General features: G+C 38.6%; 1 protein-coding gene across 1 annotated transcript; it reads left to right on the forward strand.

Moving 5' to 3' along the window:
- The first annotated feature begins 937 nt into the window (after positions 1 to 937).
- Positions 938 to 2,308, forward strand: LOC121382814. Its single transcript, XM_041512438.1, has one exon. It carries the CDS (start codon positions 938 to 940, stop codon positions 2,306 to 2,308), a length of 1,371 nt encoding a protein of 456 aa, XP_041368372.1.
- Positions 2,309 to 12,230: the final 9,922 nt, after the last annotated feature.

The following is a 12,230-nucleotide window of genomic DNA, read 5'->3' on the forward strand; positions in this document are numbered from 1 at the left end:
GGTGAATGGAGGAGATGATCAGTGAAGGATCGTGATGAGGGTACCAATGATTCTGATGAACAGAGATGATCAGTGAATGACCGTGACGAGGGGGTTAGTGATACTGGTGAACGACAGGGTTATTAATGGTAAACGACAACGGTGATCAGTGAATGATCATTATGAGGTGTGATGATTCTAGTGAATGATAATAATGATAATGGGGAATGGTGAAGATGATCAGTGAATGATCATGACAAGGGTGATGATGAGGGTGACTTATGATGATGAATTGTGAAATGTGATGAATAGTGGAAGACAGACATTATAGTATTATTTTAATTTTTGTTAAAAGATTTTTACTCTATTTAATATTGATTCATAGTTTAATTTACATGTGATATGTGTTACATGCGTGACAGTGCAATATGTATTGGTTGGGAGGGAAGTGTTATGTAAATAAATGTGTATGAATGATTCCTGAGTTGTCGTCTTGTTTCTTTTGGGATACCGACCCGTGACAAATGGTGGAGATGCAGGGCAACATAATTTTCTAACAAGTGTATTGTTATTTATTAAGTCACATTGTTGGTACCTAAAGGAAGCAAGGGCGTTGTATTAGAGTGTTTGGCCTTAGTAGTAGGCTACTAGTTATTATAACTGTTAGAACATAAAAGGGCTAGTGTATAATACCACAAGCTAAGAGATCTGCGTTTAGTTTGGTCATTGTGTATACTTGTGCTAGAGGTACATTGTGAAGGGATATATAAGAAAGGTAGGTATTACAGATAGCTATTGTTAGTTAGTGAGTTACGGAGCACGTACAGTGTTTATGACTTCATTGCAGATACAAGGTAAGCATAAAACTGTGGAAGTAAGGTTCACGTTAGTTTGGATCAAATCGAATGAAGGTAATAGTATATTTGTGTGTGTTGTGGTTGGTATTGTTAGATATTAGATGGAGTTTGAAAAATGTGTGGATATAGGTAAGAGTCAAGGATTGGAGAAGTTGGAGCTGCAGAAATTCGTTAAGGAGCAGATGGAAGAATGGAGAGAACAAACGAGACTAGATAGAGAAGAAAGAGCAAGAGAAAGAGAGGGTGCTAAGGAGTTAGCTAATGCACATGCTAGGGAAAAGGAACGTGAGAGAGAGGCGGCTAAAGAGGTAAGGGAATATGAAAGACAAGAGAAGGAACGTGAACGAGCATTCCAGCTGGAGTTGGAGTTTGAGAAAAGTAAGAGAGATAGTGGTAGTTTATCTAAGTCAAGTGATAATTCGGGTGTCCACAAAGCTAAACTTAACATGCATACATTTCAAGATGGGAAAGATGATATGGATGCATATTTAACCAGTTTTGAAAGGATGTTGACAGTGCAGAAGTCACCAACAGAGGAATGGGCTATTCACTTGGGTACTTTATTAACAGGTAGAGCTAGAGATGTGTATGTGAGATTGAGTAATGACGATGCAATGGATTATGACAAATTAAAAACTGCGTTGTTGCATAGATATGATCTTACTCAAGACGGGTTTAGACAGAAGTTTAGAACTGCTGAGATTGAACCAGGAGAGACGTACACACAATTTTTGAACAGATTAACTGGGTATATGAACCGATGGATCAAACTGAGTGAGATTACGCAAAGTTATGATGGATTGTTTGATTTAATAATACGTGAACAACTTTTGAATTCAGCTGGGACTGAATTAACATTGTACCTAAAAGAAAGGACTCCAGAAGATGCTTCTAAAATGGCGAAATTAGCAGAGACGTTTGTGGAAGCAAGAAAAGAAACGAATCACAGTAAGAAAGAAGCGGGAAGAAGTAGATGTGAGTATTTAGGAGATAATAGAGTTAGAGGAGGACAGTCAGGATTTGAGAAAGGAAGAGGGTTAACTGATCAGTATAAAAATGACAGAAGTAGTCTCGATAGAAACTTAGATTCTCGACCATGGCCACCAAAATGTTTCATTTGCAATAAAACTGGTCATATAGCTAGAATATGTCCGAGTAGGAAACGACCAGAACAGACAAGTGTTAAGGAAGTCATTGGTTGTATGGTTTCACTAAAGAAAGAGAAATTTTTGGATAGAAATAGCAATATGAATGTCTTTGTTGGAACATGCTTAGGAAAGGAGACAACTATCATTAGGGATACGGGTTGTTCAACAGTGGTAATAAGAAGAGCATTAGTACCCGAAAATGACATGACAGGTGAAATGGGAAGTTACGTTACACTGGATAGGGAAGTTAAGGAAGCACCTTGGTGTGAAACATATCAAGACACCGTACTTTACTGGAAAAGTCAGAGCTATGGTATTGGATAATCCTATTTACGACATTGTAATTGGAAATGTAACAGGAGCAGAAGGTGTAACGAAGAAAGATATAGCACAGACCATAGGAATAATGGAAACCTAAGGCACAGAGGAGAAAGGCAAGTTGTAAAATGCAATCACCGATAACACCAACAGTACAAATAGAGGAGATGAAGGCTGACCAGATAAAGCTAGAACAAGGTAAGGATGGAAGTTTAGATAAATTGTTTAATTTGGCAAAACAGGGTGAGGAAACCATGAGAGGTCAAAACTTTTCTAAATTTGTGATAGAGAAAGGATTGTTGAAAAGGAAAGCACAATCGCCAAATGTTGAACATGGTAAAGTATTTGAACAGGTGGTAGTGCCTACTAAGTTGAGACAAGACGTGATGAAGATCGGCCATGAAACAATAATGGCAGGACACATGGCTACAAAGAAAACTATTGACAGGGTTCAGCAGCTCTTTTATTGGCCAGGGTTGCAAGGAGATGTACGACGATTCTGCCAGTCGTGTGACATATGTCAAAGAACCATTCCAAAAGGTAAAATAGGAAACGCATTATTAGGTAAGATGCCATTAATTGACATTCCATTTCAGAGAATAGCTGTGGATTTAGTTGGTCCGATTGATCCAATGACTAACCAAAAGAACAGGTACATATTAGTTATTGTGGATTACGCAACACGGTATCCGGAGGCAGTCCCGTTGAAAAACATCGATACAAGAACAGTTGCAGAAGCCTTGGTAGGAGTGTTTAGTAGGGTTGGAGTACCAAAGGAAATTCTGACGGATAGAGGAACACAATTCACCTCGGATATGATGAAGGAGGTAGGATCTTTGAAACAGTTGACCACAACCCCTTACCATCCCATGTGCAACGGATTAGTTGAAAGGTTCAATGCAACGTTGAAATCTATGTTAAAGAAAATGTGTATCGAGAGACCAAACGATTGGGACAGATATATTGCGCCACTGTTATTTGCATATAGAGAGGTACCACAAGATAGCTTAGGGTTTTCCCCTTTTGAGTTGCTATATGGTAGGATAGTAAGATGCCCATGCAAATTCTAAAAGAATTATGGACTGATGCAACAACCGATCCAGAAATCAAGACAACATATCAGTACGTAATAGATTTACGGACAAGATTGGAGGAAACCTGTATGCTTGCTCACCATGAATTGGAGAAATCATCGACAAGATATAGAAGACATTTCAATGCAAAAGCGAAAGATCGTCAGTTAAAGGTAGGAGATCAAGTGTTGTTACTATTACCAAAGTGTAAAAATAAACTTGAAATGATGTGGCAGGGACCATACAGAGTAGTTGAGAAGTTGGGAAAGTTAGATTATCGAATCAAAATGGATAACGGAAAAATCAAAACCTTTCATGTAAACATGTTAAAGAAATATTTGGATAGAAAGGTTGATGAAAAAAAAGAGAATGTAGAAATAGTTTGTGTTGCTGTAGTTGACGAGGAAATGATTGAGCCAGAGGAGGTAGAAAAGGTGGATAAACGGTTAAATGTGGTGTTCCCATCCTTGAGTAGAACAGAGACTTGGGAAAGATGTGAACTGTCAAATGACTTAAATGTAGAACAAAGAAAGTCAATAGAGAAGGTATTAGAGAAATTTGGTGATGTGTTAACTGATATACCAGGAAGAACAACACTGGAAACATTTAAGCTAGAGTTAACATCGGCAGAACCAGTGCGAGTAAGGCCATACCCTATACCATATAGTTTAACAAACGTGGTAAAAGATGAGATAGAACAGATGCTAGAATTGGATGTGATAGAGAAAACGAAATCATCTTATGCAAGTCCAATTGTGTTAGTGAAGAAAACCGATGGATCTTACAGATTTTGCACCGATTATAGACGTTTAAATCAAATAGTCGCATACGATGCTGAACCAATTCCAAACATTGATGAATTAATAAGCAAAATTTCAACAGCAAAATTCTTTACGAAATTAGATCTCAGCAAAGGATATTGACAACTCCCAGTGGAAGAGGAATCCCGGGATGCAACTGCATTCATTACACCACATGGTCTGTATAGATGGAAAGTAATGCCATTTGGAATAGTGAGCGCACCAGCAGTATTTTCACGCATGATGAGAACTTTATTGCAAGGTATGGAAAATGTACTAAATTATATTGATGACATTTTGATATACAGTGAGACCTGGAAAGATCACTTGGAGGTTATAGAAGAAGTGTTTAAAAGGTTAAAAGATGCTAATCTAACAGCAAAACCTAGCAAATGCTTCGTTGGACATACGACTTTACAATTCTTGGGACACGTAGTTGGAAATGGAGAAATAGGACCAGAGGAAAAGAAAGTTAGGAAAATCATGGGAATATCAAGACTGCAAAACAAAAAGGAGTTAAGATCATTCTTGGGTTTAATTGGTTATTATCGAAAAAAAAATCCACGTTTTTCAGAGATAGCAGTACCCTTGACCAATATGACAAAGGATAGTCAGGACAAGGTATTATGTTGGACAGAGGAAACGATTTCGGCCTTTCAGGAATTGAAGGACAAAATGTCGAAAGCACCAATCTTAAAGTTACCAAAGTTGGGAGAACACTTCACAATGCGAACTGATGCGTCAGGTAAAGGGTTGGGTGTGGTATTGATGCAGGAGAGTGAAGGTGAGTTATTTCCAGTATTATACATCAGTCGCAAGTTGAAGGAGAGAGAAAAGAGATATGCAACCATTGAGATAGAGTGCTTAGCGATTGTGTGGGCAATAGGTAAGTTTGCGCAGTATGTGTATGGTACCGATTTTACTTTAGAAACGGACCATCGAGCATTGACATGGCTTCAGAAATCAAAGTTCGAAAACGCAAGAGTAACTAGGTGGGCGTTGGCTCTGCAACCCTACAGGTTTGTATGTAAGAGTATACAAGGCAAAGACAACCTGTGTGCAGATCTTTTAAGTAGATGTGGTGATAATGAGGATGTGGAATAGTAGAGCTGTCGGGGGGGGGGGGGGGGGGGGGGGGGGGAGAGAGATGTAGAAACGTGAGAGTAACTTTGACGTACTGTGACTTGTGATTGTTTATTTGTTATAATTTTATTCGGTGAAGTAAAATTTTAAGTAGGGGGGTGTGTCACAAGTCAAGGGTACTAATATAAGAACCATATTATATTTTAGAACATTTATTGTAAATACTTGGGTAATTGAGAATATATTGTTGAACTGTGTGTCATAGCTTGCTAAGGCAAACTATATTTTTATACTGTAATCACTAGCAGAGGTGTTTGTAAAGAACTTGGGCTTGGGCTTACATTGGTGAACACTTTTGTTTGTGAGTGAAGGCATGCATAGTGGGGATATAGTGGGGAGATGTAATGAGTTGTGGGCAGTCACATAACGTTCTTGAGAGAGAAACTGTGTGTTAAGATATTGTGAAATATTTTATTCTGTATAACTCTGGGTTGATGACAACCGTAAGTAGATTTTGTTTGTTTGTTGTATAACTGTGGTATACTATTGTGTATATGTGTTAGTAGTTGTATGTAACGTCATTGCAAAACAAAAGTCTTAAGTAAATCTGATTTATGTAATATTTAAGACACTTGTGAAGTGCGGACATTATATTAAGAGAAAATTTTCTAACATCTAATTTGGTAATATAAATATTACATGGTTTTGATTAGGGTATATTGTATTTCAGTGTATTTGTGTATTGGGTCCTGGTGATGACGAACGTAGATGATGTATTCTGGGAGTTGGCGAAGAGTGAGTCTGGTGAATGGCGGTGGTGATAATGGTGAACAGAGAAGATGATCAGTGAATGATCGTGACGACGGTGTCAATGATTTTGACGAACGGCGAAGGTGATCGGAGTGACCCTGACAAAGAGTGTTGATAATTCTGGTGAATTATGGTGGTAATAATGGTGAATTGAGAAGATGATCAGTGACTGATCGTGACGAGGGTGTCAATGATTTTGGCGAACGACGAAGGTGATCTGTGGATGATCCTGACAAAGAGTGTTGATGATTCGGGTGAATGATGGTGGTAATAATGGTGAATGGAGGAGATGATTAGTGAAGGATCGTGATGAGGGTACCAATGATTCTGATGAACGGAGATGATAAGTGAATGACCGTGACGAGGGTGTTAGTGATACTGGTGAACGACAGGGTTATTAATGGTAAACGACAACGGTGATCAGTGAATGATCATTATGAGGTGTGATGATTCTAGTGAATGATAATAATGATAATGGGGAATGGTGAGGATGATCAGTGAATGATCATGACAAGGGTGATGATGAGGGTGACTTATGATGATGAATTGTGAAATGTGATGAATAGTGGAAGACAGACATTTTAGTATTATTTTGTGGTTAAAAGATTTTTACTCTATTTAATATTGATTAACAGTTTAATTTACATGTGATATGTGTTACATGCGTGACAGTGCAATATGTATTGGTTGGGAGGGAAGTGTTATGTAAATAAATGTGTATGAATGATTCCTGAGTTGTCGTCTTGTTTCTTTTGGGATACCGACCCGTGACACCAGTTCTACCTGGAAATTATCGACAATCACCAAATGAACTTAGTAGCTATATATTATATTTAAATAACGACAAAAGGATTGCAGCGGTTATTGTAGCTTTGTCATGACAGCCATAGACAATTATATGGTAACTATTCTGCCAAACATCCACATGTCGCATTCAAAAAGGGTTTGGTTTGTTTTATACCGAATTAGTTGCATAATTTCAGATGTGCTTCTATTGATTTCAGTCCAAAGGATAGAGCCGCTAGTAAAGACTGCAATTGGCAATGGGGTAAGTGCAAAGACGCATAGGAATGGTGCTTCTCATTTGATGGTTTTGCTGTGATACTGCTGCTACAGTATAAAGGGTTGTAAAAGCAACATTTCGGTCACCTGTCTAACGCGGCCAGCGGCCATCAAATTCGGATCCCAAATCGCTAAAATACCTGTATTAAGCGGCCACAGTAAAGTTTTACTTATATAAAAGGGATATTTTAACAACAGCGATAAGGTGGAAGTGGAGGGAAAAAAACCCCACTTGTTGAGAACGGTTAATTTAATACATTCTATTTGCATTATTTCTAAAGAAGACGACATCTCAAAAGTTGATTTATAGTTAACTGTGAAGCACACATCCGTTGAGTGGCAGTACAGACGGTAAAACAAGAAACAAATGTTTTAAAGACTATATATGTGACAACCTGTATTCAGCGGCCACCTGTCTTAAGCGGCCACTTTTATTTACTCCCTTGTGTGACCGCTTAAGACAGGTTTGACTGTATATATATATGTGTGTGTGTGTGTGTGTGTGTGTACACCAACACACATATGTATAGCAGTCTCAATACTAGCAATCTGAATATTGAATACTGACAGTCTGAATACTGACAGTCTGAATACAAGTAGTCTGAATATTGACAGTCTAAATATTGACAGTCTGAAGACTAGCAGTCTGAATATTGACAGTCTGAAAACTAGCAGTCTGAATACTGACAGTCTGAATACTAGTAGTCTGAATATTGACAGTCTGAAAACTAGCAGTCTGAATATTGACATTCTGAAAACTAGTAGTCTAAATACTGACAGTCTGAATACTAACAGTCTGAATACTGACAGTCTGAATATTGAAAGTCTGAATACTGGCAGTCTGAATACTGACAGTCTGAATATTGAGTCTGAATACTAGCAGTCTGAATACTGACAGTCTGAATACTGACAGTCTGAAAACTAGCAGTCTGAATATTGACAGTCTGAAAACTAGCAGTCTGAATATTGACAGTCTGAAAACTAGCAGTCTGAATACTGACAGTCTGAATACAAGTAGTCTGAATATTGACAGTCTAAATATTGACAGTCTGAAAACTAGCAGTCTGAATATTGACAGTCTGAAAACTAGCAGTCTGAATACTGACAGTCTGAATACTAGTAGTCTGAATATTGACAGTCTGAATACTAGTAGTCTGAATATTGACAGTCTGAATACTAGCAGTCTGAATATTGACAGTCTGAATACTAGCAGTCTGAATACTGACAGTCTGAATACAAGTAGTCTGAATATTGACAGTCTAAATATTGACAGTCTGAAAACTAGCAAGACACTAGATACAAGATACAAGATACTAGATACAAGACACTAAGTACAAAATACAAGACACTAGATACAAGATACTAGATACAAGACACTAAATACAAAATACAAGACACTAGATACAAGATACTAAAAACAATACAAAATACAAGAAACTAGATACAACATAAAAAAACGCAAGATACTAAATACAAGAAATACAAGTAGGGGATATTCAAATACAACACAATATAACAGATATGTATTACTTTTTATTGCAATATTAATTAATAGTAAACCACAAGCACTCATGTGACAAGAGATTGGAATTAACGAGTATAGCCAGGATAGTGATGTAGGTCCGGGGGAGACACAGATAGGCAACGGGGGTGGTGTTGTCAAATTGACGTTTTCAATAGTTGCACTAGTAACGAGTAAAACCCCCACGGTTCGCCAAGCACGCACGAATCTAACGTGGCATGCTCCTGATTAAACGCCCAATATAATTTTGGGGGATCCTGTCTCATTACTCTTAGAGAGCGACGCCTAATTCAGCCAAGTTGGTTACCTGACGTTGACGTTCTCGGAGACGTCGTCCGATAATGTCCCACATGTGCTCAATGGGTGAAAGGTCTCGGCGTAAGGCTGGCCACGGCAGTGTGGTGATGTTCTGTTGCTGCAGATAGGCAATGACCAGTAGACTCCCGTGAGCACGGGCGTTGTCGTCCTAGAAAACAAAATGGCGTCCATCCTGACGTGCGAAGGGCACAACGATCGGTGCAAGGATGTTATCACGAGTGCTGCCCAGTGACCCTCCAATGAACAATATGCAGCTGGATTCTGGCAGTCATTGTGATACCACCCCACACTATAATGGACCCTCCTCCAAATCGGTCATGAGAACGAACATTGACGTTGGCGTAGCGTTCATTGGGACGTCGCCAGACACGCTGTCGTCGATCATGGAAGTCTAGTGTGAATCTGGACTCGTCTGAAAACATTACCCGGGTCCATCGCCTGTTGGCCCAATGTCTATGATGTGCACACCATTAACGTCTGGCAGCAATGTGTCTGGCAGTCAAATGTGGGGCAACGTGGGGTCGACATGCGTAGATGTTACTTCTATGCAGTCTGTTACGAACAATCTGACCAGACACTGTAACGCCAGTTGTAACACGGAGTTCTCTTGCGATTTGGTTCGATACCTCAACGTGTACGTCCTAATGAAGCGGACCTGAACCGGAGTTGTGGACCTTGGCCGTCCTGAACGGGGACGATCATCCACATTTCTGGTTTGTCGATATCGGGCCCACGATCGGTTATTGACTGATTGTGACACATTAAGTCTACAGGCCACAATTCGCTGGGTGGTGTCAACTTGGAGCATGCCTACAGCCCTGTGACCTTCCTGACGTTGGAGATGTCGCATTGTTGAAAAGTTGCACAATGTGACAACAAGGTTATGATTTAGTGTTCCAGTAATACACAAGAAAGAATATTGCCACAGTGTGCACACAACGTACACACAAACTAAGTGTTCCATTTCAAATTACACCCTTCGCACGTTCAACTTCACGCTACGTACTTCGCGATCAAAACAATCGGTGCCGGGGTTTTTTTTTCATGCTCTTTGAGTGGGTACATTACCGAACATTATGCACTTAATTTTGTGTTTAATATCTCATTTTATTCTATAACTATTGATATTTGAAATGGAATATCCCCTACTTATGTTTAACAGTATACAAGAAACTAGATACAAACACAAGACACTAGATTCAGTTTGCAAGACACTAGATCAAAATACTAGACACTAGATATAAAATACATGATACTAGATACAAAATACAAGGCACTGGATACAAGATACAAGATACTAGACACAATACACTAGATACAAAATACGATACACTAGATTCAGTTTGCAAGACACTAGATAAAAATGCATCCGCTGTACATACTTTTATAATTACATTTACGTGCTGTATGTATACTGTTCTATTCTTTTTCTTTGTATTTTGCAATACATGATTTGTAAACTGTACTATTGCCAATAATAATAAAACAAGAATTAATAATAATAATAATAATAATAATAATAATAATAAAGAAGAAACACACTGAATGTACACTGATATTGTAAACCAGAAAATGTATTTAACGTGAAATGTTACTTGTTAAAAAGGCTCTGTTGGTGAGAAACATCTTGAAAACCTAGGACTGTTACTTGTTAAAACGGCTCTGTTGGTGAGAAACATCTTAAAAACCTAGGACTGTTGCTTGTTAAAAAGGCTCTGTTGGTGAGAAACATCTTGAAAACCTAGGACTGTTGCTTGTTAAAAAGGCTCTGTTGCTTGTTAAAAAGGCTCTGTTGGTGAGAAACATCTTGAAAACCTAGGACTGTTACTTGTTAAAACGGCTCTGTTGGTGAGAAACATCTTAAAAACCTAGGACTGTTGCTTGTTAAAAAGGCTCTGTTGGTGAGAAACATCTTGAAAACCTAGGACTGTTGCTTGTTAAAACGGCTCTGTTGGTGAGAAACATCTTAAAAACCTAGGACTGTTGCTTGTTAAAAAGGCTCTGTTGGTGAGAAACATCTTGAAAACCTAGGACTGTTGCTTGTTAAAAAGGCTCTGTTGGTGAGAAACATCTTAAAAACCTAGGACTGTTGCTTGTTAAAAAGGCTCTGTTGGTGAGAAACATCTTGAAAACCTAGGACTGTTGCTTGTTAAAAAGGCTCTGTTGGTGAGAAACATCTTGAAAACCTAGGACTGTTGCTTGTTAAAAAGGCTCTGTTGGTGAGAAACATCTTAAAAACCTAGGACTGTTGCTTGTTAAAAAGGCTCTGTTGGTGAGAAACATCTTGAAAACCTAGGACTGTTGCTTGTTAAAAAGGCTCTGTTGGTGAGAAACATCTTAAAAACCTAGGACTGTTGCTTGTTAAAAAGGCTCTGTTGGTGAGAAACATCTTGAAAACCTAGGACTGTTGCTTGTTAAAAAGGCTCTGTTGGTGAGAAACATCTTGAAAACCTAGGACTGTTGCTTGTTAAAAAGGCTCTGTTGGTGAGAAACATCTTGAAAACCTAGGACTGTTGCTTGTTAAAAAGGCTCTGTTGGTGAGAAACATCTTAAAAACCTAGGACTGTTGCTTGTTAAAAAGGCTCTGTTGGTGAGAAACATCTTGAAAACCTAGGACTGTTGCTTGTTAAAAAGGCTCTGTTGGGGAGAAACATCTTGAAAACCTAGGACTGTTGCTTGTTAAAAAGGCTCTGTTGGTGAGAAACATCTTAAAAACCTAGGACTGTTGCTTGTTAAAAAGGCTCTGTTGGTGAGAAACATCTTGAAAACCTAGGACTGTTGCTTGTTAAAAAGGCTCTGTTGGGGAGAAACATCTTGAAAACCTAGGACTGTTGCTTGTTAAAAAGGCTCTGTTGGTGAGAAACATCTTAAAAACCTAGGACTGTTGCTTGTTAAAAAGGCTCTGTTGGTGAGAAACATCTTGAAAACCTAGGACTGTTGCTTGTTAAAAAGGCTCTGTTGGTGAGAAACATCTTGAAAACCTAGGACTGTTGCTTGTTAAAAAGGCTCTGTTGGTGAGAAACATCTTGAAAACCTAGGACTGTTGCTTGTTAAAAAGGCTCTGTTGGGGAGAAACATCTTGAAAACCTAGGACTGTTGCTTGTTAAAAAGGCTCTGTTGGTGAGAAACATCTTGAAAACCTAGGACTGTTGCTTGTTAAAAAGGCTCTGTTGCTTGTTAAAAAGGCTCTGTTGGGGAGAAACATCTTGAAAACCTAGGACTGTTGCTTGTTAAAAAGGCTCTGTTGGTGAGAAACATCT

This window comes from Gigantopelta aegis, chromosome 10 (genome assembly GCF_016097555.1).
Source record: "Gigantopelta aegis isolate Gae_Host chromosome 10, Gae_host_genome, whole genome shotgun sequence".
Lineage (NCBI taxonomy): Eukaryota > Metazoa > Mollusca > Gastropoda > Neomphalida > Peltospiridae > Gigantopelta > Gigantopelta aegis.